The 27,844-nt window shown below is 39.0% G+C and overlaps 1 protein-coding gene across 1 annotated transcript; it reads left to right on the forward strand.

The window, feature by feature from the left end:
- The first annotated feature begins 1,886 nt into the window (after positions 1 to 1,886).
- Positions 1,887 to 27,844, forward strand: sass6 (SAS-6 centriolar assembly protein). The gene is made up of 16 exons (XM_069679586.1): positions 1,887 to 2,044; positions 2,590 to 2,650; positions 2,859 to 2,938; positions 3,054 to 3,158; positions 3,512 to 3,680; positions 4,035 to 4,112; positions 5,994 to 6,113; positions 6,416 to 6,607; positions 8,881 to 9,075; positions 18,012 to 18,101; positions 22,039 to 22,218; positions 25,183 to 25,264; positions 26,472 to 26,578; positions 26,829 to 26,932; positions 27,196 to 27,287; positions 27,648 to 27,844. Exons 1-16 carry the CDS (start codon positions 1,983 to 1,985, stop codon positions 27,698 to 27,700), a joined length of 1,770 nt encoding a protein of 589 aa, XP_069535687.1. The 5' UTR covers positions 1,887 to 1,982; the 3' UTR covers positions 27,701 to 27,844.

A 27,844-nucleotide genomic window follows, 5' to 3' on the forward strand; every position in this document is an offset into this window, starting at 1 on the left:
ACTAGACAGTGCAATACTCTGACCAGGGCCGGCTGAAGGCATAAGCGATATACGCGGTCGCCTGGGGCACCACCATCTGAGGGGCGCTGGCTTGAGCCTCAAACATTTTTAATGAAGCCCTGTTGTTAAATTCAAGCCTGCTGCAAGATTGACAGCTTCACTCCCAACCTGTGCTCAGCTCTCATGAACCATCACTCTGCCGCTCTCTTTCTCTCTTTTTCACCACTCATTCAGTGTGCACTTCCTGACACAAGTTACAAGAGAAGAGAGGAGAGATGCATTCAGGTCCATTTGGAAAAACTCACACTCGATCTTTTGATAGAGGGGAGGGTGAGAGATGTTCTTCTGTCATACATATAATGTACGTTTTGTTGTTCTCGCCTCACTCACCTAATCCCATGTGTGATACAGACGGACAGACTGAGTGACAGACAACATATAATAGAAAGGGAGGGGAAGAGAGACAGCAGTGATGGAAAGAGAGAGAGAGGAAAGAGACAGACAAAAAACATTTTAAGACAGTTTCTTTGTCTAATGAAGAAAGACCCACATTTTAAACTTGTCTAGGGTGTCAAAATGGCCCTGGATAAAATAATAAAAAACTAAAGGCCAAGTAACGTTGTGCCATGTGTTTCCGTCATGTTTTCAAAGCTGCCATATACAGTTGTATGTTCAGTGACGTATGAAGGCCTTTCTCATTTCTCTATTTTGTGCCTCCCCGTCTCCTCGGTCCTCCTGCCTGTGACCCGGAAATCGATCTCAGCACGCCATCTTGAAGGATGACTCGATTCATAGAATGCATCTCGAGGAGAGAGGATCGAGGATCCTTGCCGGAGGAGCTATGAGCGAAGGATACACCAGTGTATCCTTTGCGGAAGTCTTTTCGGCACCCGTGACGTAAAAAGAGGCGTGAAACACAGCTGGAATATACAAACCACGGCACCTTTTGTTGCATATCTCTGCTCCTGGGACATCTGTTCAGTCTGAGCAGGTATTCTCCATGGCGTGTCTCACATTTAACAGAGTGCGCACCAGACTAACCCACAGCATGTCCACATGTTACTATTTCTTCATCAAAACCAGAAGACAAATTGTCTCCAACAAAATAAGGACTGGTGTAGGCCTGGACTTTTTATTTTAAGTTTCCATAGCCTGATGTTCATGTGTTGACTGTTTTTGAGCAGAAACAAAACACAACATTTACTGGCGAGGCACAGCAGGTAACTCATTAATTATTTAAATCTGCAGACACGCCGTCAGGTCCGGACAGGATCTCATGTTTATTAAAGTTCTGTGTGCTGACCATCAAAGAAAGGTCGACTGTAAATGTTTGTTGTGTTATGTTCACGTGCATGCATAAAACGGACACTGGTCAGTTAATATCTGTGGGCATGATTGTTGGTGCCACGTAGTTATGCTTAATTATAATACATTTACCTATTAGTTGCATGTGTGAGTGTGTCTGTTAAATTAAAAAGTAACTTGTCATAAACACTGTTCTGCTGACAGAGATCATAAAAAACAGCAGGCTGTAACAAAATAGACAGATGATGCAGCTGTGCCAAACATCATATTTAATTGATGTCGCTTTTAAATGACGGCTCTGAAGCAGGGATGTCTCATGTTATTAAATGTCTGTTGCTTCGACTCCTCTCTCCTCGTGTCTCTTCCTCGCCTCCTCCGCTCGCATCTCTGGTGGGAGGGACTAAGACTAAGAAAACTGCAATCTACCAACAAATTTCCATCAAACTGAAAAATACATAAGTTCCACTCCCAGTCGTAAGGTGGCGGTAGGGCACTCAGTCAAACGTAAGGAAAAAAGATCTTCCGTTTCCAGGGCGACTCAGTTGGCGGGTGAAAAGCGCCAAATCAAAACTAACGAAGAATAACACTGACATTCTGAAGGGTCCGTTTGGTGGAAGCCCATATTTCCTTATATTTGCGACCCCAGCTAAAAACCCTTAAAGTTTGTAAATAAAATCATGGAGGAACTCTTCAGCAAAGTATTACATGTGTACGTGAGGTGCAGGGATAGTGAGGAAAGGTAAGACCGCTGACGTGGGATAACCCATTTTAAACAAACTAGCTACTTGCATATTTCTATTGAAAATAAGGCAAATGGATCTGAGTAAGTATTGCAGCAAACATTGTTATTGGTGTAAACAAGCAGTATAGAGAATTGTTGTAGGTGTAACATGGCGTGAACATACAAAAAAAATCTTTATTTGAATTAGTGTACAGCTGTGCATAGAATTTTGTGCACCAAGTAAACTATATTAGGTGTTGGAATGCACTTACTCCGTATTAACCTTGTATATTTAAGTGAAAAGTGTAAAACAGATTACAGGCTTCCACTAAGTAGTCAAGAAGTATTTATATTTCACCAGTTTGTCATATTTAGTGTAGTCTATACTTAAAGTGTATAGTGTTGCTAATTTGTTTTGTTTTCAGCAGTCACATGAATGATTAACATAATCTGTTTTGAAGAAATTATAACTCGGTTGCACTTAAAAGACTGTGCACTTAAAAGACTGTGCCAACTACATAGGTCATATGTAAGTCGCCTGTTTTAACAGTTTCATTTTACAGGAAAGCAAACATCCGTGTCACAATTGAGCTTCAGCAGACATCAAGTCCAATACACAAAAGGGTAAGTAGTTAAGTAAGTGCCCTTAACAATTAAGGTAATGTTCTCAGAGGTTGTAGCTAATTGAGAAAAACACTTCACTGCCCACATTTATTCCCTCCTCTGGCTCCTCTGGCTCCTGTCTTTTTCTTCATATTATTGTAAAAATTTGACAAAAGTTAGGCTTTCTTCCCAGTGACTTACTGTCTTTCTGCTTTGTTTTCTATATTAGGATCTTCTAGTAAAACTAACAGATGATAAAGATCCATATTTTCTCTTCAACCTCTTTATATCAGAAGAAGATTTCCATAGGTAAGTATTGGTAGAATAGTATAAATTGCAGTTGTCAGTTTTTAAATATGGTATGTCATTAAACAAGCTTTCTTGAAATTTTACTGATGTTTCCATTTTTGTCCATATTTTATAGTTTGAAAGTGCAGCAGGGGCTTCTGATAGACTTTGCATCATTTCCTCAGAAGTTTATTGACCTTCTTAATTTATGCTATGCTGAACAAGAGTCAGTAAATCCAAGGTACATAGAATTGCAAAAAGTCACACTCTGCAACTACATGGATTCACTTTATGTTTTATTCAAATTGTGTTTTGGTTCGTAACTCTCCTGATCATTACATTTTGTGTCAGGTAAAGACAAAATTGTTAACCTTAATTGCAATGAATGCTGAAATTAGTTGATTTGGATAGCTATTGATGGGTTGCAAATTCCTGAAGAGAATGTGGTATGCATGTGAGTGCTTCTATCAGCTTATTAAGTTAAATCTCTGGGGGAGACAAATTTGAGTGACATCTTTAATTATAATGTACCCTGGTTAAATCACATTTCACAATACATGACTGTATCTCATGTTTTTTTGTTTTTTTTTACAGGTTTCTCTTGCACTTATCATGTCAGTCTCCAGTACTTGAAGGCTCTGCAAACTTTAGTGTTGTCGAAACGAATGCATTCAAACACCTGAACCACTTGTTTTTACGGCTTGCCCAAGGCTCAGACAAAGAGGTTAAAGACTTTCTGGCAGTGTGTCTTTCCTCTCTGAAGGTTGGCTTATTTAGCTTAATTTATAATTATAATGTTGTCTTGTCTTTTGAAAAGAGCTTTGACTTGCAAATCGATTAATGTGAGGTTTTTCTTAACCTATGCAAAGACATTAATCAAAACAGTGCCAGAGCTCTTATACCTGTAGTTCTGTTGGTTGTACAAACTGCTTGTTTATTGATTTTACTTGACAGCCATGTATGTTGAAGCAGTTAAAAATTGTCATGGCAAACAAGTGTAAAGCATTCATTTACCAGTTTCAGTGGTAATAACTTGTCAAAGCAACCATTATGTATTTTTCATGACCTGCATTGGTAGAATATTTTTCCCTAAACATATGTCAAATTCATGTTTCAGGAAGAAAAGCAGGCCCTAGAGATGAAACTAAAGAAGACTGACGATGATCTGTCTAGACAGCTGAGTTATGCTCAACAGGTGTGTTTTATCATTATTTGTGTTGGTGTTAGGAGCCTGATTTTAATCATTGAAGTCCAGCATCCAGGGTAAAGTGCTGAGTCTTGAATGCAATGACTGTTTAGGTATCCTAAGCAATGCATGTTGCAGTGTACAGTGCAGCAGTGCTATATATATAATGACTAATCCAATCACAGTACAGCATGACACCAAAAGATCAGCCAATTGGAAAAAAAAAAACCAGTTCCCCAGGGAATAGTATCACTTAAATGTAACTGAAAACAGCACTCCAACTCTGCATATCTTCCCAATGGAGGCTTTTGCAGGTTAATGTATGATTGTAGAAAGATTGAAGGTCTCGTCATGTAAGGCTAAATTGCCAGATTTTTTTTTTATCAACACTGTGTCTTAAAATTAAATTAACATAATGAACAATGCAAATCAGGACAAGAACAAAACATGAAAGCCAATGTTCTGAGAATCATTTGATAGGTGGCTAAGATGCACACGATTAATGTGACGAAATTCCAACACATCCCAAATGGACAGGCTGGATACTGAATTATTATCCACCTTTCTGATGTCTGTAGAGGTGTGCCTGGTTATTCTGTGGTGTGTAAAATGGACAAGCGAGTAATAGCACAAATCTAAATAACATACACAGTATAAACATATCTATCCTGCTGCATGCAGGGGTTTTTATTTTTCAATATTTGTATAAAAGTTTAACAACAAATTAGTAAACATACAGCAAATACTTGTCACTGCCTGCCCCCAGCTGTTCCACACATACATAACACCAAAAGACAAAGGACAAATCTAGATCTAAAAATAGAAAAAAAATTCTTATGCAGTGGGTTAATTTAAGGGTGGTCAATCAATTAGAATATTTTATCTCGATTAAGCACATGGTTGTCCATAGTTAACTCGCGATTAATCGCAAAATAACCACACATTTTTTATCTTTTAAGTTTTTAATACTCTTATCAACATGGGAGTGGACAAATATGCTTGCTTTATGCAAATGTATGTTTATTATTATTGCAACATTCCAAAACAATGACATACTGTCCAGAATATTCTACAGAATAACCTCAAAGTTACTGTATGCTCAAAAAATATGCTGGAATCATAACATGACAAACTGAAGCCCAACAAGCAACAACAGATGGGCATATTGATCTGTATGTAACATTCCACTCAAGTAGACCCCTGTCCTCCACAATGTTAATTGGCCTACAAGCTGTAGCCACCCATTTATCTATCGCTGTTGAAAGTCTGTCGCATGTAGAGTTGTCAAGGTGTCTCCGTTGCAAACTATGCTGCATGGTTTGTCTTCGGTAAACGGGAGGGGTTTCTCTGCATCAGCTGTGTGCTTGACCAGCAATTGGTATTTGAGACTCGACGTACTCCGTTGGTAACTCAATTCACATCAACAGTAAATGCAAATAACTTTGGTTTTGTCGAGAGAACCATCTGGCAGGGCTTTGAATCTGAACTTGCCATTCAAAAGATCCTTTTTCTTTATCCATTTCTGCTCACCAAGGAAGTTTGTTTCAGCTTGCTATCCACAACATTACCGCCGAATCCCTTCCTGATTTCCCAAACTACGGAGTGGGCCGAAAGTCACAATCATAGAACGTGCCTGCATCGCGTGTCAAGAGTAATTTGCGTTAATTCGTAATTATCTCGTTAACTTTGACAGCCCTAGTTAATTTCCAAGCATTATTTAGACTGAAAAAGAATGCATTTAATCAGTATAAAGAGTTGTGCACATGAATCTTTAGTTTTCTTAAACCGAGAAATGTTAAGTTTATTAACATAGTTTGCAATGAAAAATTACTGTTATTGGAGTGGTTAAAAAAATTGGCGTTTTTAATTCTCATCTATTTTCCCTCACAGACTTTGTCTGAAAAGACTAAAGAATTGGACAAACTGCGATCAGAGTGGACAAGTCAGACCAGCTGTCTGTCCAGCCGTCATTCTCAGGAGTTGCAGTCAGAAAGGGAAAAAGCTGTACAGGTAAGACTCATCTGCACTTGACAGTGTTTCTAACACAGTTTTTAATCAAAAAACATTATATTATGAAAATACAAATTACTCCAAAAAATAAACATAGATAAAAAAATAGGTTTATAATAGTTATGTTGTTTCTCCACAGCAGAGAAAAACTCTTGTGTTGTGTGTATCCCTAATTCAGTCATTTGTTGGGAAAGCACTAATTTGTTTGTAACATACCAAGCATATTGATCAGCAGAAAGAAGAAGGATTACACTGAAGCATTTGTGAGAGTTGTTTATTGGTATGACTTTATTGTCTTCCAGTTACAGAGCAGGCTTCGGGAACAGACTGAGCAACTCCGTCAGGAACTGGAGAGTGCTCATAATAAGAGCAGCCAGCAACTTCATGGTAAACTGACAGAGCTGGAGGCATCCTGCAGAGAGCTGACAGAGAAGAAATACAAGAACGAGTCTGTCATCAGAGACCTGAAGATTAAACTAGTTGGTGCAGAGGAGGTAGGTGAATGAGGAGGCTACAATTAAAATGACTTGGGCCAGATTACTTGAGTTTTTTTTACCGGAAATGACTAATTTATTGACCACTTGAGGACAGCAATCACAAATTATGAAAAACAACTCGGATATACCGATATGGAACTTTTCAGCAACCTATGTTACATATACAAATGCAGCAGTTACAAATCATAATCATTCATTCGAACTTTAGTGTTTGGCCCCTTGGCAAATACATGTCCAATATTTATTCTCCTTTTAGCTCTCGTTTTGACTCCTGCAAAAAAAATATCTGGAACTCCATCTGCCTGCTATTTGGTGCCGAGAGGATAGTGGCTTTTAACGCTTTTTTTCTGAAAACAGTTGCCAGGTGTGGTAAATTACAGTGGTCTGATGGTGTTTAGAGTGAACAAAAACAGTACAAATTTCTTGCTGACAGCTAAGCAATGTGCTGGAACTCCATAAGGCTGAGTTGCGCAATAGAGTTTCAGCTGATAAATATCAGTATATTATGAGTAATTTTTGACATTTAAATTTTTTTACACAGTCATTTAAAAACATAAACAGGGTTCCCACGGTCATGAAATTCCTGGAAAAGTTATGAAACTAGAAAAATTGCATTTCCTCGCTGAAAATGCATGGGAATGCTGAAAGCTGAAGGCTGAAATGTAATTGCAAAACACTGCTGAAAATGAAGAAATTGCATAACACTGCTGAAAATGTAGAAGAAACTGCTTGAAAGCGATTAAAAAGCCTGAAAGGTAAGAAGAATGAGGCTGAATGTGATGAAAATGAAGCTTAAAATGATGAACAGGAAGCTAAATGTTAGGAAGAAGAAGGTGAAGAAGAAGAAGCCGAGGGTGAGGAAAATGAAGCTGAAAGTGAAGAAAATGAAGCTGAAGGTGCGGGAAAAAGGAAGGCGAGGAGAATTAAGCTGAAAGTGAGGAGAATTAAGCTGAAAGTGAGGAAAATTAAGCTGAAAGTGAGGAAAATTAAGCAGGAGGTGAGGAAGATAAGTTTAACAGTTGAATGGTTTCTGTAGCTGAAAATGTGAAGGAGTTTTAGCATGGCAAAAAACTTATGGAAGAAGAATAATAGAAAATTAAGCTGAAGGTCAGGGAAAAGTAGCTGAAGGTGAAAAAATGAAGCTGAAAGTGAGAAAGAGGAAGCTGACGGTGAGGAAAATGAATGAACTGAGTTCAAACATTTTTCAGTGGTAGAGGAGAAGTTATTCATTTTAAGTGTCAAATTACGAGTGTGGAGTAAAGATTTATGGGCTGAGGAGCAATTTGTTTGGAAGAAGTTTGAAATATTTTAAACATCCCTCCCACTCTAATTTTTTTTTAAATCATCAACTCTAGCCCTGAACATTCCGCGCAATACACACTAAAACAGCATAACACTTAAACAGTGATAATTCAAAAACTGTAAAAGATAGCAAAAAGCTGAATCATAGATGAATAGTAAAAAGAATTGTGGACATTTTAAAGCAAAAATTAAGTCTGAAGATGTAGCATTTCAAAGTTGAATGAGTTGATGTGAAGTTAAAGATTCTTCCCATCTGTTTTCATTATAAAAATTATTTTGAAAAAGCTGAATATTTAAGTATAAAGAGTAGAAATGTGAAAAGTCATAGCCATAATGTGCTGAAGAAGCTGAACAGTTTGATAATGGGGGGTTTCTATGGCACAACGTATGCTGAAGGAGTAGAAGTCCAAAAATGTTACCGGAACAGGATGCTGGAAATGTGAGTTAAAGTTGGAGATGATTTGTTTACATAGAGGACTGCCAGCAAGAATATATTTCAAAAGCCATGGCTGAATATTTACCTGATCGACGATGAAGATGAGGCATTCAAACCACCATCCTGTTCAGGTAACATCTCACTACCCGTGAGATTTCAGAACGAGACTTCTGTTTCTGGTTGCACAAAAAGAACAAACTTTGTAGGGATCATTTCTGTAATGTTGTCGGACACCTGGAGTAACAATCTGAGCCTGTCAGAGGCAAAACCAAGCACTTTTAGTAGAAGTATTTTGATCGGGCACATTTGGAAATCTATTGGACTGATTCCAAAAGTTTTTGTTTTAATGAGTCATTTGGACACCCAAATTTGTAAAAAATAGGGCCCAGGTTTAAAAATACTGAACTTCTCCTTTAATGCAGGATCTTTATTTTGATGTCAATTTTGTCCCCATATATATATAATTATATCATTTCTATAGTATTTATTGGTGACTACATCTGTTGTTGGATTATTGTCCTATTGTGTGTAGGAGTGCCAGCGTTCAAAGCAGCAAGTCCTGTCTCTCAGGAGGGAGAATAGCACTCTGGATACAGAGGTCCATGAGAAGGAGCGTTTGGTAAGCCAGTTGCAGATGAGAGTTGCTGTTCTGGAACAGGAGGTCAAAGATAAGGACCAGCTTATGCGCCGCACAAAAGAGGTGCTGGATGCCACTCAGCAGCAGAAGGTAAGAGCTGCAATTTCAGACGTGTGTTACTCTTAATCATCAGAAAAGCCAAGATTAGGATAAAAACAGTAAGACAGGAACAAAGTCTTTCATTGTGGAAAATTCTTGTGAAGCTGCAGTTTAAAGTAGGAAAGAGTAGAAAGAAATCTATAAGTTGCAAATTCAAAAATTATACACCATACCAAAAACTAGTTAACTGTACTCTTCATTGTGAGTTGCATAATATACAATATGAGTAATGACATGTTTAAACAGAACAAGATCTTATGACAAATAAGTCCTTAAGGTTCATTTGAAATGTTCAATAAGTATTTCAATATTTTTCCACATAATGTTCCATTATTGCACTAATCAGTCATTGAGTTGTAATGATTTTGATCAACAAAGAGGCAAACGGAGATAAACAAACAAACAAACATAGCAGGACACATCACAACAAAAATGGAGGGCTGGAGTTAAGTTGTCACCTACCACAATTTCAAAAAAGAAAAAGAATACTCCATACCTCTTTCTATACCACTGCATATACTTTCAGCTTTAATTTGAGGGTATTTACATCCAAATCAAGTGAAAGGTGTAGGAATTACAACAGATTTTATACGTGATACCCCCTTTTTAAGTGACCAAAAGTAATTGGACAATTTGCTCCTCAGCTGTTCCATGGCCAGATGTGTGTTATTCCCTCGTTATTTCATTTGCACAAAGCAGACAAAATGTCTGGAGTTCATTTCAAGTGTGGTATTTGCATTTGGAATCTGTTGCTGTCAACTCTCAATATGAAGTCCAAAGAGCTGTCAATATCAGTTAAGCAAGCCATCATTAGGCTGAAAAATCAGAACTAACCCATCAGAGAGATAGCAAAAACATTAGGTGTGGCCAAATCAACTGTTTGGTACATTCTTAAAAAGAAAGAACGCACTGGTGAGCTCAGCAACACCAAAAGACCGAGAAGACCACGGAAAACAACTGTTGTGGATGACAGAAGAATTATTTCCCTGGTGAAGAAAAATCCCTTCACAACAGTTGACCAGATCACGAACACTCTCTAGAAGGTAGGTGTATCTGTGTCAAAGTTGACAATCAAGAGAAGACTTCACCAGAGTAAATACAGAGGGTTCACCACAAGATGTAAACCAGTGATCGTCAACTGGTGGCCCGTGGGCCACATCCTGCCCACCAAAGCTTCCCATACAGCCCGCAAAATAATACCTGGGTTTCCGTTTTCTGGTAATTGCCGTTTTTTTACCGGTAAAATCTGGTGATGTCCGACATGAAACATTGACAATAATATATTTTCACCCAAAAAAACTGATTCATGATAACTCCGTCCCCTCAGTGCTTCAGGAATATGCTAAACCAGCGATCCACATCAGCAGCACCAGCCACAGCTCCTCTCTTTGATGCCTCAAGCACACGAGATGCCAGCGCGTTCCACGGCTATAGAGCGGGAATCTATCCATGGCCTGCGAAGTCCTCATCAGGGATTTCAGTGGAATATATGCTACCCCAATTCATATATTTTCATTAATATTAGTATGTATAACGAACTGCACTCCCACAAACTGTGAGAGAGACAGAGACAGAGAGAGAGCATGCAGACAGCGCGGACGCAGCGAAGAAAGTGGTCATATGAGTATGAGACATGTTGTTCCACTGTAGCCTATACATTTCAGTTTAGTGAAGTTATTGAAACAGAGTGCAACACCTGGGCGTACTCCTGGGTGTAACGTTAAGTCCGACTTAGAGCTGAAGGTTACTACAGACTTTAAATTACGCCCTGTGCATCAGTTAGACTTAGATGAGACTTAGATAAAACAGCATTAAAACGAGAGAGAGTCATCCGTGATCGGATAGTAAGTTGATCGACAGGTTTTGTTTTGTCAGACAAGTCCTGTTTGAAAGAATTAAAGTGCTCTCCCCTCAGCTGCAGCATGTGTCGGACAGAAACGCGGCACTGTCCCCGCCCTGCAGGTGCTGAGTGAGCTCAGATTTTGTGCCAGTAGGGCCTTTGAAAACACAGAGGGAGATAAGAAAAATGTTATGTTTCCTCATCTTCATTGCTTGGTAACAGTCACCGCTTTTCGAGTGCAGACTTGGACACGCATCATGAGACCGCAGCTACGATCGGTGTCAGTTAGACTTGCTGCACTCCGTATAAATTCCAATCAAGAATTTGTTCATCTCCTCCACAGTTTGAAAGGCTGAAAGTCCAACATTAGGCGTATCATATATTAATTATTGGACAAAATTATTGTAGGGACAATTGACTAATTTCCATACCCAATTATATGCCCTTGATATAGCCTGCCTATCAATTGTTTTTAAGATAAATAAATGCAAATAATATTTGACAGTAATTTCACCCATTTGTACAGAACATTGAAAACTTCCAGGACATGTGGACCAGCACAGATTTATTTCTAATGGAAACCCTGCTAATTAGGCCTAAATATGTATGTACGTATTTCTTTTTATCAGAGTATGGCCCCCACAGTGTCTGCTTAAAAATCTGGCCTTGGACAAATCTAGTTGATGACCCCTGTAAACCATTGATGAGCCTTAAAAACAGGAAGGCCAGATTAGAGTTTGCCAAAAAAACATCTTAAAAAGCCTGTAAAGTTTTGGAACAACATCCTGTGGACAGATGAGACAAAGATCAACTTGTACCAGAATGATGGGAAGAGAAGGGTATGGAGAAGAAAAGGAACTGCCTGTGATCCAAAGCATACTACATCATCAGTGAAGCATGGTGGTGGCAGTGTTATGGCATGGGCATTTATGGCTGCCAATAGAACTGGTTCCCATGTATTTATTGATGATGTGACTGCTGACAAAAGCAGCAGGATGAATTCTGAAGTGTTTCAAGATATATTATCTGCTCATATTCAGCCAAATGCTTCAAAAATCATTGGACCGCGCTTCACAGTGCAGATGGACAATGACCTGAAGCATACTGCGAAAGCAACCAAAGACTTTTTTAAGGCAAAGAAGTGGAATGTTCTGCAATGGCCAAGTCAATCACCTGACCTACATCCAATAGAGCATGCATATCACTTGCTGAAGACAAAACTGAAGGGACACAGCCCAAAGAACAAGCAGGAACTTAAGACAGTTGCAGTAGAGGCCTGGCAGAGCATTACCAGGGATGAAACCCATTGCTGGTGATGTCTATGGGTTCCAGACTTTAGGCTGTCATTAACAGCAAAGGATTTGTGACCAAATATTAAAAATGACAGTTTGATTTATGATTATATTACTTTGTCCAATTACTTTTGGCCCATTAAAAAGGGGGTAACATTTATAAAATCTGTTGTAATTCCTAAACTGTTCACCTAATTTGGATATAAATACCCTCAAATCAAAGCTGAAAGTCTGCACTTGAAGCACATCTTGAAAATATAAAATATATTATTGTCATGTTTCATGTCGGATGTCACCAGATTTTACCGGTAAAAAACGGCAATTACCGGAAAACGGAAACCCAGGTATTATTTTGCGGGCTGTATGGGAAGCTTTGGCGGGCCGGATGTGACATGTAGGCCACCAGTTGACAATCACTGGTTTACATCTTGTGGTGAACCCTCTGTATTTACTCTGGTGAAGTCTTCTCTTGATTGTCGACTTTGACACAGATACACCTACCTCCTAGAGAGTGTTCTTGATCTGGCCAGCTGTTGTGAAGGGATTTTTCTTCACTAGGGAAAGAATTCTTCTGTCATCCACAACAGTTGTTTTCTGTGGTCTTCCCGGTCTTTTGGTGTTGCTGAGCTCACCAATGCGTTCTTTGTTTTTAAGAATGTACCAAACAGTTGATTTGGCCACACCTAATGTTTTTGCTATCTCTCTGATGGGTTAGTTCTGATTTTTCAGCCTAATGAAGGCTTGCTTAACTGATATTGACAGCTCTTTGGACTTCATATTGAGAGTTGACTGCAACAGATTCCAAATGCAAGTACCACACTTGAAATGAACCAGACCTTTTATCTGCTTTGTGCAAATGAAATAACGAGGGAATAACACACATCCGGCCATGGAACAGCCGAGGAGCCAATTGTCCAATTATTTTTGGTCCCTTAAAAAGGGGGTATCACATATAAAATCTGTTGTAATTCCTGCACCTTTCAATGAACTGCTGTCAAACAAAAATAAGATTTATTTCTCTAAGGCTACTCACTCTCCTGCTCCCTTGACCATCTCTGTTTTTGTTTTTTTATAACTTTAGTACTTTCAATACTATCAAATAAAAAACTAACAGAGATTGCATTATTTTAAACAAAGGGTATCATGATTTAGAAAAGTCTTTCACCATGTGCTGACGTCCATGTGTCGCAAATGTCAAGACAGTGCGAAACTCACTCAATAACAGTGTGTACAAAGCACTGAAGCAACTTTCAAGGCAGCCAAACTTTCTTTTCATGGTGAAGTTTACCTCAAGTAGTCTGTATTACTATACATAACTGATAAAAAGTTTTTATAAACACTGTTAGATATGATTGACAACTCTGTCATTCAACCTTTACTAATATACTCATCACTCATGGTGATTTATGTTGGGCCTCTCTTTTAATAATATAACAAAGAGTCGGTCTAGACCTGCTCTTTTTGTAAAGTGTCTCGTTAACTTTGGTTATGATTTGGCGCTATACAAATAAAATTTGATTGATTGATTAAAATTTGATTGATTGACTCATCATCATTTACAAAGACATCATGGCAATTACAAAGGCAGAAAAAAATTAAGAGATATAAAAAATAAAGTGGAAACACTGAAGAAATTTTTTGCAGAAAAGAAATGGAAAGGCAATATGTTACAATGTTACAATTTCATTTAGCAGACGCTTTTGTCCAAAGCCACTTATATCTGAGAGTTAATACAACACAAGCAACGATCAAGACAGGAGGGAACGAAGTCAGTACGTGCCAAAAAACAGCTTCAAGTGCAATCGGACACTGGTGCCAACAGGCAGTGTATAGGGTGTTTTTTTATTTTATTATTTTTAAATAATAATAATAATCATCAGCAACATCAACAAGATCGGTATAATCATCATCATCATCATCATGAAAATCCTTTTTAGAGTAAACTACATCTTCAATGTCATCATCATCAATAGCATCAATATCATTAAGTGCAGAGGTGTTCATGAAAGAGCTGGATCTTTAGCTTCTTCTTAAAGGTGGAAATTGACTCTGCATACCGAAATGGAGTTTGGTAGCTCGTTCCATTGAAGACCAGTCGCACTGCTGCGTTCTGGATCATCTGCAGAGGTTTGAATGTGCATGCAGGAAGGCCTGCAAGTAGGGAGTTGCTGTAATCAATGCGTGATATCACTAGAGCCTGTACCAGCAGTTGTGTTGCATGGTCTGAAAGGTAGGGTCTGACCGAGCGATCGAGGCCACATGAACCTTAAGGTTAGCTGGTCGTCAATTGTGACACCCAGGTTCTTGCAGACTTAGTGGTTATGAGTTCAGTTTGTCCAAGCTGGATATTGATCTGTGGTTGCATAGAGGGACTGGCTGGGATGACAAGGAGCTCAGTCTTGGATAGGTTGAACTGACGATATACGTGCCGAGACTGTCTGGTGGGAATGACAGGAAGATCTATCACAATTAAAAGCTCTGATCAAGAGGTATGATTATAATATAAAATTGTGCTTAGACTTGGAAACAGAACTTCTCAGACTTGGAAACAGAACTTCTGTTTACAGACGCTGCTACACCATCAATTGACAGTCAAGAGAATGGTAATTGCTTAAGCAGACTCAGCAATATGCTACATAAGCTGTACGACAGGTGCCTCCATACAAAGTAGAAGCTATGGCCCATTATGTACATAGCAATGGTGTTCTTGGCCCACTCCATCTTGTTGTAAAGTGGCACTCCCAGTTACTTGTTGTGCTGACAGTCTCCACATTCAACCCCTGCATGAATATAAGGGTAGGGGGTGATATAAGGGTGTGAGGTCTTACGTGGGGTTGGGCATCGAGAACCGGTTCTAAAATTACGATTCTGAAGGAATCCTTAAGAAATTTTAATTTCAATTCTGCTTATCGTGTCCTAAACAAATCTTACTCAGGCAGAGCTGTCTCAGGGAGGTTGCAAGGCCCTGCTCATTGACATGCATGCACATAAATCACTGTCACATTCATGGAAATACTGACAGATCGTGTCTGTTTTTATTCAGTAAGGAGCCTAAGTTTTTAATATGTAACGATCCCAAACCGACAAGAGGGAGAGATGGCGGCAATACTGTCATCATGCAGCGCAGTGAGGACACCTATCTGTGTGTGTTTCTCATGCTCTGCCCCTGACTCGAACGCGACTTGCCCTGTATTTCTGTGAACCTTTTTCAGTTTCATATCCTGTCATCACTTCAGTCCGTACTCATCTGCTCCCTCCCTCCCTCCCTCTGTGCTCGTGGGCAGCAGCTCTCCCCCTCTCTGTGCTGCGAGTCTGCATCACAGTTTTTTGTATTATAGTATGATGTGTTTTAAAGTCTTATAACTATGCATAATGGAATTGACCAACAGGAATTTTGTTTTCAGAATCATGGTGGCTCAACAACAGTCTTGAAATATTATATATAGTAAAAAAAAATGCAGGATGCAAAGCCTGGGTTGGCTCGTAAGCATGTGACCTGTTTTGACCCTGCCCCTCAAAGAATCGGAATCGTTAAGAACCGGAATCAGTAAGCAGAATCATAATGGGAATCAGAATCGTTAAAATCCAAATGATACCAACCCTAGTCCTAAGTAAGCTAGACTTATCTTTGGCCCTGTACAGACCTGGTATTATCATTTATACAACAGTTAGTTCCGACCAAGTAATCTGATTAGACAAGGCATTCCATGAGTGGCGATATAGAGTACAACATCACTGGAACTTTTCACTGAGTGTATCACTCCGCCTAAGCCATCTTATTTCACTGGTTGATGATAAATTAAAACATACAGATTAATGTACATGATAAAAAACAGCTGATCTGTGGGTAACCTGTAGACAGAGAGAGCAGGAGAATGTTTGGGTTGTTAGCAACAACAGTTCAGTGTCAGTTAAGCTGTGGCACTAATTCAGTTGGTGGAAAAAAAATATTATGTTGTTGATTATTACTGTTAACTACGATTTGCCGCTTGTGTAACTGTTGTATAAAAGCAATATCATACTCGAGGTTGTGATGTTGTACTTAATATCAACACGGTTGTGATTCGGTCATAGACACAAAGCCGTGTATGAAACTTTGATATGAAACTTTGTTTGATCATGAAGCCTTAGGGCTTGATCAGACAGAAAGCTTTTTGCAAGCTGTAAAACGCAAGGCGCGCCACACTGCCTTTTTTCTGTTTTTCAACTCGAGGCCCTCATAGCGTTTCCTCAAAAATGCAAGGCGCACTGAGCAGAAGCAGCGCGCAAAAAGCGACCCTCTCTTTGAAAACAATGGAGAAAAAAAGCCGCCCCTAGCTGCTAAAATGCATATCGGACCTATATGCGTAGTTTATACTTTATACTAACTGCTCCTCTCCTGACGTCTGTCTCCTCCCCGCGCGACATGTAACTACGGGTGGATCACCTCTGGCTCATCTCATTCACAGCATGTGGAGATGTAGTTTATGCTTTATAAAGGTTGTTCACAGAAATACAGGGCAGATTGCGACCCTATTAAGTCAGGGGCAGAGCATGAAAAACGCAAAGATTGGTGTCATCACCGTGGTTCCTGATTATAAACTGCTTACTGCTGGATCCCATGAATATAAATTCTGATAAACTGCTCATAGATCACACTCTGAATATTTTTTTTTTTTATTGTACAATGTGTTCATTGATGACTTATACATTCTTAAACAAAAGTGTGCACATCAAAACTTGTAACAGACTTGATTCATTCTGGCTGATATTATACAGCCATTAGCAGAATATACAGTATATATATATAATTCTTAAAGTATACTTTCATAAACTAAAAAGTGGACTAGTAGTACATAGCTTACTAGTAAACTAACAGTGGCCTTATAAGTTTTCTAATATAGTATACTTACTTCATAACTTTTTATATATATATATATATTTATTTTTTTATATATATATTTTTTTATTAACAACAAAAAGACGATAGTCCGTCCAATATCACTAGCTAATTTAGATAATAAAATTCTGGCCAAAATTCTCGCAGCAAGATTAGTTCAGGTAATTGGAAAGCTGAAAATCGACAATCATCTGATAACACAAGAAAATTATTTAGTATCATTCACTCTGCAAGAAGGCTCCCTCATCCCGCAGCACTTGTCACCCTAGATACACTCTGGATCATCTCTCTCTCACCCCGCCGTCTCTCCCTATAGTCGGTTCGGGATCGTCCTGTATTAAAGCTTAACTGCAGTCTCCTTACTGAATAAATAGAGACACGATCTATCTGTATTTCCGTGCACACTCCGATCTAATGCATAAACTACGTTTACACATGCTGGAGTGACATTAGAAACAAATATAAATTAGATATTAAAGAGACACAGCGGAGAAATGTTGAATCAGACAGGAAAGAGAGGCGAGTGATCTCCCCATTTCCATGTGATCGTTGCCGTGGATACAGGGAGAGTGGGCGATGCTTAATGTGGCCCAGGACAAATGTGCATACACACTGCCAGATGTATGTGGATAAATGCGTCCCAGACTACCTCCATATGTGGAGGTCAGATCTGAATGTGCCCTCAATCCTTCCTGGGAGTGTTCACATCCGTATTTCAGGCTATCCACTTGTGATCCGATCACAAAAACCACATGTTAATACCAGGTCTGTACACCCCATTGTTGATTTTGGTCTTTTAAGGGGATTGGTTCACATTTAGCAAAAATATGGAATCACACCAGATGTTATTTTTATGCAGATTCTGCCTAATTCTTAAAAAAATAAACTGCATTTTAACCTGTTATCTATTTTCTAGGAATCAATGGAAGAAAAGGCTGAAAGTAAAGAACTTCAGACTAGAAAACTTGAGGCAACTGTGAAGTCACTGTCTGAGGAGCTGATAAAGGTGAGGCTGAATGCAGGCTGCCCATCTGACGGTATTGGTTAATCACAAAACTGAACATACATAGGGGCACATATACATTTGACCTTAGTTCTTTTACTCATTGAGTAACTGATGGCTTTAATCAGCAAGTGATTTGTAAAGTTTTATCTAACATTTCTCCTCTATAAAAGACATGACTACATATGTGCTACAAAGTATATAACAAAGATAAGAGAAATAAACAATTAGTGAGTCAATTAGACAAGACGAATTAAACGAATCCCCTGTCCCTCCACACTCTCTGTTTCTAGGGTGTGGAGAGTTGGGATGCAGGGGTTCCCTCACGTACATGGAGCCAGTAGGGGTCAAGGGGCATGCGCCCTCAGGGTAGATTTGGGCCATAAATACATAATAAATGCATCTCAATCCGAGCTCTATGAAGGTACTAATAACCACTGTTTTTTAAACTGTTTTAGAGTGGTGAGAAGGTGCATAGAGTAATCATGACTCGTGAAGATGGCGCCAGTGTGTGTGGCTCGTCCGTCTGAGACTGTCGGCTATGATTGTGTTTGCTTTACTTCTGTCGCTTGCCACAAAAAACAAAAACTCTCTGCTAGATTATGATCGCCAAGAGCTTACTAACGTCAAACTTTATGTTGACTACTTTGTGAAGTTTGACCTGGGAGTACAGAAAACCTCTGCCGCAGTCTATTGCCACTTTCCTTCTTGGTGCACCCTAGATATCGTTGGCACCTGGCTGGTACCTGTTGTGGACCCGGATGAAGGGATCCATGTAACGCACCCTCGCCTTCCCCATCTCTGACGAGATGGAGTTAACCACCACAGCCTCAGGCTGCTGGGTCGGGCAACCTGGATGGCTGATGTCCCGGCTTCTACCTGGTGTGCTCTAGTAAAGGCCAGGGCCCGTATTCACAAACATTCTGAGAATACTCTTTGCTTAAAAACTTCTGGCAAGGAGTCCTAGCTTAGGAGTGATTTAGGAACACTCTCAGAGCAACTCAGAGCAAGGTAAAGACAGAAACTTTTATCTTAGTGAGGAGGCGTGGTTGACCCCGTTGCTAGGTATGACACATTCTTTCAGATGCTGTGATTGGTTGGAAAAAAAAGCTCTCTTAGTGATGATGGGCACAAGTGAAATCTATCGGCATAATCATAGAATTTACTCAGACATTGTGTAATTATGAACACCATTTTATGTACTGAACATCATGAATAAATTGTAAGCCACACTTTAAAGTATACAGCCTACAGAATCTGGTTGTACGCACTAGTGAGGAGTGCGAAAAGCAGTGGTAGGCTCTGTGTTAAAGTCTAACGTGAGAGGGGAGACTGCAGCACCGAAACAGGAGTCTGCAAGCACAGGTGAGATAGTTTACCTCTTACTTATAACTGCTGTCAAAGTTAACTTAAAGGCAGAATTAAAATATACCCGTGCAATAATGCGGATGTGCGTCGCGTACCCAAGCCCGCTATACCCATGCCTATTCCCTGTAACTGTGATCACCCTGCTGATTGAGGGTTGCAACAGACCCAAGTCATCAATGCTGCACTATGCATGTTTCCAGTTGCCAAATATTTTAATGTTATCACTTTCATTTCTGGCAATATCGCGTTGTTGTGTTGCATCTCTAATGAGATCTACCACAAACATGATCCCTGCACGATCCACTCTGTAGGCTATTGTTTAATTAGCTCACTGTTATTCAGTGGTTTGAGAACTTTTCTCCTATCTTAATGTCAAATTAAGTGATGCAGTATTTTCTAATCACATACCTGTTTCATTTGATTTTGCTCTGCCCTCTCCTTTTACCAAACTGTGCGCTCCAGCGTGCCGGTGCCATATGGTTAAACTTTCCGTCACTGATCAGCTCATCTGCTTTTATTAACACAGCTCGGTCTGACACTGGTTTATCTACTTCTTTGAATACTGAGGACTTGACTTCATCATGACAGTACTCGTGCTCCTAGGCGGAGTGCCGGAAAGCAGAACGCAAGTATAAAACAGATAAGCTTCATGTGCCTCATGATATCCTTAAGGAAAGCTGGAGGAAATATCAGAAAACTGCCAAAGCTGAAAAGACCAGACATTTCTCTGATATAATTTCCAATAATTTAAATAAACTGCGTGTTCTTTTTAAAACAATTGATCATATTCTTAATACTCCCCAATCCACCTGTCTTGTAGCTTCTTCAGAGGTCTGTGAAAAAATTCTCCACTTTTTTGTTGACAAGATTGCTATAAATAGAGCCAACATCTCACCCTCCACGTTTGACCCCTCCATAGCTGTTACTTGCTCTGCTGTTTTTGACCAGTTTGAGCCTGTGTCCTTCTCATCTCTCGAAAGAATTGTTACCCAGTTAAAACCTACATCCTGTCCCTCAGATGTTGTCCCGCCCTGTCTCTTTTAAAGAGGCCTGGGAGACTATTGGACCTGAAATCCAAAAAATCAATCACAGCAGTCTTGTCGCAGGCGTTGTACCAACTTATTTTAAACAAGCAGTTGTTGAACGTCAGATTAAAAAATACTAATCTCGAAGCTTCCGTTCCTTTAAAAAAATTTAGAGAAAGTTTTAGTCTTACAATTGCAGTCTTTTCTAGATGAGCATGGCATTCTTGAGATCTTCCAATCTGGTTTTAAAGCTTTTCACAGCAGAGTTTTAAGAGTTTTTAATGATCTTTATTAGCTACTGACTGGTGACTCTGCCCTTCCTATGCTTTTAGATCTAACTGCTGCTTTTGACATGGTTGACCACACAACTCTCATTTCTCGCTTAGAGCACTGTAAAGGGTACAGCCTTAGAGTGGTTCAGGTCTTATTTGTCCGAGAGATGTTTCTCAGTTAGACTTGGTGACTCTGCATCCTCCATTGCCCCCCTACCATGTGGAGTCCCCCAAGGTTCAATTCTTGGGCCCTTCCTTTTTTCACTTTCCCTTCTTCCTCTAGGTCTGATTTTTAAAAAGCATTGCATCTCTTACCACTTTTATGCAGATGACTCGCAAGTTTACCGACCCCTTAAAGAAATGAAGGCAGCTACCTGAAGCAGTTGCTGGAGTGTCTTAAAGACATCAAAGCCTGGTTGGCCTTGAACTTTTTAAATTGTAATGAAAGTAAAACTGAAGTGATGGTGTTACCCAGGCCTCACTTACATGCTTACAGTTGGTCCAAAATGCTGCTGCTTGTCTTTTAAAAGGCACCCGTAAGTAAGAACACATTACCCCCATTCTGGCCTCTCTCCACTGGCTCCCTGTTGGTTTAAAGATTCATTTTAAGATTTTATTGTTCATTTTTAAATCTTTAAATGGGTTAGCACCTCCTTACATCTCTGACCTCCTGCATGTCTATACCCCCTTGAGGTCTTTGAGGTCCACTGACCAGCTGCTTCTTGTCGTTCCTAAGACTAGGCTGAAAACCAGGGTTGAACAAGCTTTTTCAGCAGTAGCCCCCAAATTATTGAACAAGCTCCACCTCAACGTTAGGATGACCTTACCTACTTTTAAATTACGTATTAAAAGTTACTTTTATTCTTTGGCTTTTAACCCAGAGTTTTGTGGACTTTGTCTTTCTGTGTCATTTTTATTGTCTTATTGTTGTATTTTTATGTGTTTTACGGGTTTTTATGTGTTTTTATATATTTTACAGTTCTTCTTGTGTGCTTTATGTTTTTATGCATTTTTCTGTGTTACATTGTGCAGCACTTTGGTAAACTTTGATGTATTTTTTTAATTTGTGCGATATAGATAAGGTGGATTGGATTGGACTGGTGTTCATTACTGTGACTTTCAAGGATGTATTTTTTTGTATTTTGGAACATCATTGCTTTAGACAGCTAGGTGTTTCTGTTGTTCAGCCAATCCTTGTTAATGTAAACCTCTACCTTTATGTTTTAATATGGTCCAGTTTCTTACCTTCGTAATTATAATTTTTTTTTTTTCCAGGCGAATGGTATCATTAAGAAGCTGCAGGGAGAGGTTCGGGGCCTAGTGGGAAAATTAAAAGTCAAAAACACTGTGACCGTGTCACAGGAGAAGGTCCTCCAGGAAACATCAGAAAAACTTCAGAATGTTGAGAAGAGTCTACAGAGTGCTCAACAGCTGCTAACCACCAAGGATGAGCAGGTATGCCTTTGAATGATGTATGATGCAGACTTACATTTAACAGGTTTTTTTTACGCCTTTCTTGATCTCTTCATAAGGTTGAAAAGTAGTGTTTACCTCGTGGGCTTCAGGCTCCATATATGAAGCTGTGTAGCAGTGAGTCTTTTCATATCAGCAGCAGAGGGAAGTGGGGGGCTTTAGGTAACAATTATTCAATCAAACAGCAGTTCAATCGAAGTTAATTGATCACTGGATCAGCTGTCAGTCTGCTTTACCAGCTGTATGTGTCTGCACACATGCACTGTATTAATTCTAACAAACAAACAAGCAAACACCTACACATGAAGAACAGGCTGCAGTCTGTGTGCCTGCTGCTTAGAGCCATAAAGACATTTCTTACCGGCACTATGCCTTAATATTATTTGTTCATTATTTGCATTTTTGATTACTGATAATCTGATCTGAATTCATTACTTAAAAAGCCCAAATACTGTTATGTCCATGAACTATGAAAATTATTTATTAGGCTAAAAGTTTCAGGGAAAATAGAAATCACGTCACGCTGATCAAACCCAACCTCATTAATGCTCAGTCTCACACGTGACTGAATAAAATGACAATAAAAAAGTGTTACCTGCTGACAGAGAGAATCTCCTGCTGCCTCTGAATTCATTCATTCATCCGTAATAAAAGTTAGCAGGGAAAACACTGATTATGATATTTAAATAAAATTTAATAGAAAGGAATCTGTTTTTACTAATTTATTTTCTTAGCTGGTGACTAGGAAAACTAATCAAATCAGCAGTTATTTACTGCATTTTATTTATTTTAGGACAAGTTATGCTCAGTATTTCATTCTAAACAATCTCAGGTAGTCAAATACCAACTTATTTTACCAACGTTGTTTATAGTCGGTTTCAAGGCGCCCTGTAAAACTATAAGAGCTTCGAGACGGTCCTAAATAGGGCAGCTCCTGAACTACTTCCGGTTCGAGCAAGAATCGAGGAGCAAGGAAATATCAAATAAGAGACATGAGAAGCAGCCATAGTGTTAATTGGGTTTCATATTAAAACACTCAACTTAAGTCAATTTTAAACAAGTTTGCAACATTTCAGTACATCCTATGTTCTACAGATGGTGAAGGATCTCTAAATGTTTTGTAATATTAATACGATCATAGTGGTATCCACCACAACAGATTATCAGTTATGGTTACCACACAGGTTTTAGGTCAAACTGTCAAAACAAAAAATGTAATTAAATACCGGCTATGTAATTAATCAAAATGAATTGCATATTTCTATAATGTTTACACAGCCTCAGCTGACATAACCCTATTTCTAGTTGGTTATATCTCATGTAATCCTTTCAATTGTTTGAACACAAACTTGATTACAATGGGGGGTCTTGACTCTAAAAGGTTGACAACCACTGTTTTAAAGGCGCAGTGAGTAACAGCCATACCCAGCCTGCTACACAACTTCAGAACCACAAACATTTAACAAGAACCTACATTACTTTCCTGGTAGCTCTCCCTCTTCTATAATTTATACCCATGAACACATATCTTGTCCTACATTTGGATGGGTACCAAAACCTGGTATTAAATGGGCCCCGGGGCTGAATAATGGAAGACCGTAGTATTAGAAACTCCAGTTCGGCTTTCGGTACTGGAAAAATTAAGAAAATAAGTTTCCTGTTTATTATTGCCACGGAAATGTTACCTTGTCCTCCGCCGTAGCCACCGTACATAATCCCATGGGGCAATTGCGCCCAATCAAAGTACATCCACTAAAAGTGCTTGTTTTCGCCACTGAAAGGCTCAGATTGTTACTCCAGGTGTCCGACAACCTTTCCGAAATGATCCCTACAAAGATCGTCCTTTTTCTTTAAGAGTAAGATCCTTTTTGTGTAACCAGAAGCAGAACTCTCGCTCACGGAGTCTCACTCTGAAATCTTGCGGGTGGTGAGACATAAAAGGATGGTGGAAACGTGAGTTAGAGTTGGAGAGAGATTTTGGTAGAGATTGTTGTGTTGGTGTACAGAAAGAAGCAAGCGTAGATTAGTATATTTGTTTTATTCTGCCTGTCGCCCCTCTCTCTCTCTCTCTCCTCGTTCTCTCTTCAAGTTGTATGAGGTCTTCGTCTGTATGTTCTGGGTCAAATACTTTGGGATGGCCATCTAATTCCAATGCTTCATCTTCATCAATGAAATCAGGTAAATATTCAGCCATGGCTTTTGAAATATATTCTTGCTGGCAGTCCTCTGCGTAAACAAATCATCTCTCCAATTAAAACTCAGAGCGAGACTTGTCCTTGAGCAAGACTTCTTTTTCTGGTTACACAAAAAGGATGTTACTCTTTGAAAAAAGGACGATCTTTGTAGGAATCATTTCCTTAATGTTGTCGAACACCTGGAGTAACAATCTGAGCCTGTTGGCGGCAAAAACAAGCACTTTTAGTGGACTACTTTGATTGGGCACAATTGTTGCAGCCATTGCGGCCGTATCGTGGCTACGGTGGAGGCCATCTACAGCACCGATGTCAAAGGTTTTTGTTCCTATGAGTCATTTCGACATCAAGATTTGTAAAAATAGAGCCCAGGTTTAAAACTACCGTTTTTCTCCTTTAATTCTGTTCTGAATTTCTTTCGTTTTTTCTCTTAAAAAATAACAAAAAGAACTGATAATAATACCATTAAAGTACTGGATCGTTAAGCAGTATCGATGAGAGTAGTAATATTATAAAGTATATAGTAATATATTAGAATCTTAACAATACCCATCCCTAGTCCGACATCTTAGCATTTTAACCACCAAACAAACAATACCAATGGACACTGCTCATATCACTTTACAACTTAACATGCTAGTTGGCTTTTTAGGCCAATTTATAGAAAATACATTTTTGATGCGATTTTGGTGCACTTTCATATTTGATTTGATGAACTTGATGACAGTATGACAATATTAATTGTATGTTACAGGTTTCAAAACTGAAGGAGAAGTTGGAGACGACGGTCAAGAAGCTAAATGACAGTAGGGAGGTGTTAAAAACAAATGAGAATGGTGAGGAAGTTTGCCTCACACACTGATGCTAAAATGCCCCACTTTTAAAATTAATTAAGTTATTTTTTATTTTGCAAAAAGCCAGACTTCTCAGTCCATCAGTGTTTAAAAATCCACTCAAGTCTGCTATAGCTTGCTATGTAGCAATATGTGCTGCACATACATTTCTGATTAAGCATTCATCTTTCAATTCTATAGTTTTCAGCACCCCGCAACAGGTTAGTTTTAACAAGTATTTAGGCATTATGGTCAAGCGTATCCCCAGTACATGGTAAAAGGTAAATGGACTGTACTTACATAGCACTTTTCTAGTCATTGCGACCACTCAAAGTTGCTTTTACACTACATATCACATTCACCCATTCACACACACATTCATACACTGATGGCAGAGGCTGCTACGGAAAGTGCCTGACTATCAATCAGTAATCACATTCATTGCTATGTTGGCCACCGGGAGCAATTTGGGGTTCAGTGTCTTGCCCAAGGACACCTCAACAAACGTAGCCTGAGGGAGCTGGGGATCGAACCTCCGAACTTCCGATTAAAGGACTCTACCACTGACCCACAGCTGCCCCAATACAATGAAGTTTGAGAATTTATTTAGTGATGCAACCTACTTACAGTATATTTACTGTATAAAATACACAGCAACCTCTATTACCAGAAAAAAGTTTCTCCATTATTCTGGATTATAAACAAACTTCACCTTCAACAGCTCTCATAGAAACTTTTGGTTTAAAATAAATTTGTTCCAATTTGTGAATAATGTATTATATTCAAGTCAGTTGAAAGAAGAGATGGGTTGAACTTTGATGTAGTTCAGGAGATGAAGCGGATAGTACACTAATCAAAAATTCAGCTGATCAATTTCCTGCTCCCCCATTTGCATGCGCCTTGGGCAATATATTTTGAATGCCAGATTTCTCCCGAAGTCATAGCCATTGGTGTGTGAGTGTGTGTTAATGAGCTAGATTAGGTAACAGCGGCATGGCACACACACTGTGTGTGTAAAAGGGTGAAATTGGCAAGGAGTGTGAGGTGCTTGAGCGTTTGGAAGACTACAAAGGTACTATTGTGCAGTCCATTTACTGGGCGTGTCAAAACCATGAATTACAATGCTTGATTAATTTGAACCATCAATCCATGAATTTGACTATTGTTTTTTAACACCACTCTCTTTCATTTCCTTTTTCTTTTTTCACAGTCATAAGTTGGCTAAACAGGCAGCTAAATGAAAAACAGTTGTCCAGAAATCCACAGTCTCCTGAATCTTTGGAGAATCCTTCAGTTTTATCCACAACCAGACTAAAGGTAGGAAATGCCTCTTGGCTGTGCTCATAGCCATAAGAAGCCAATCTTAGTTATTAGCTGTTTGTCGATTTTATCCCTTCTATTGGTACACCTTTTTTAAACAATAGCTGAACCATCAAACTTAACATCAATTTAATAAGTACAACTTAATTATGCTTTTTTCACAATTTTTGGGAGGTAATGTCTCTTATGCTTTAATAAGGCAAAAACTATAACATAACATATAAAAATCCATCCATGTATTTCACAGGCACAGTTTTATCCTCAGTCAGGTAAATCTGCTGTATTTCCTGTGGGGGCTGTTGATGTCACTCCAGCTGAACAGATAGCAGTCCAACATGCCACCAGACAGACGTGAGTTCAGATTGAATACTGTCTAAATATGACTTTAATATGTTGAATATGAATATATGTATTCAGATTAAAGCTTAAAATAAACTTAAATGTTTTTTCAACCTTTTGTTGAAGTCTCCTTTCCTCTTGAACAAGCCTGCTTTGTCTGTGGATGAATTTTGATTTCAAAGGCAATAAATAGGCAATAAGTAGGAGGACATGAACGATACATTTTAATTTCCACTTTCACTCTTAAAGCTCACGTGCTTTCTTCTTGTCTTCAGTGGAGACTCAGCTGGTCTGGATTCAAAGTACTTTGAGAGGAGAGATGATAGCACCCCAATCTACGGACTGTCATCTGATCTGCTTCAAAGAGGTGACACTGCTCATCTATTTGCATTGTGTCATTTCTTTCAGGAAAGCTGATTAGTGTTTGGGATCTTGGTAGACATAAGGCAGAGGAGTATGCGCACAGTTCAGGATGAGGATATGACTAGGCTTGTGCCTTCTGGAAATCACAGTGCTTGCCTTAACTTACAGTTTCTGCATTAACCTGATTTCTCCAATGTGATATATAAGACACACTTTTTGTTTAAATATTTACTTAACAGAATATCTGCTTTTTCTGTGCAAGGGTGTGTAGAACAACTTCAAGAACTTGAAGAAATTGCGATTTTTATAGATGTTGGATGAGGATTGAGGTTTAATTTCTTCAATTTCTTTTGTCTTATTTCAGAGTTTCCTCAGCCAGCAAAGCCCACTGTAGCATCTGCTTACTTCTCTGCGTGAATCAGAAGCAACTATATTTCATGACTTGTACAAATGTATATAAATTCCAGCTCCAGGTGCTGTGTGTCAAATTAACTATCTTAATCTATCTTCTAATTTGTGGTTCAAGTAAATACTGTTGAAGCTTTCTGTATGATGGATTCC

This window comes from Semicossyphus pulcher, unplaced genomic scaffold (genome assembly GCF_022749685.1).
Source record: "Semicossyphus pulcher isolate SPU_LCO1_2020_fin unplaced genomic scaffold, fSemPul1.0.p SCAF_4, whole genome shotgun sequence".
NCBI lineage: Eukaryota > Metazoa > Chordata > Actinopteri > Labriformes > Labridae > Semicossyphus > Semicossyphus pulcher.

Bases quoted from the DNA above. Each gene is read 5' to 3' on its own strand.
- sass6 (XM_069679586.1), top strand. From the start codon at position 1,983: ATGGAGGAACTCTTCAGCAAAGTATTACATGTGTACGTGAGGTGCAGG. The intron at 6,114-6,415 runs GTAAGACTCATC...ATTGTCTTCCAG, and splicing joins AAAGGGAAAAAGCTGTACAG to TTACAGAGCAGGCTTCGGGA. The intron at 26,579-26,828 runs GTAGGAAATGCC...TGTATTTCACAG, and splicing joins TATCCACAACCAGACTAAAG to GCACAGTTTTATCCTCAGTC.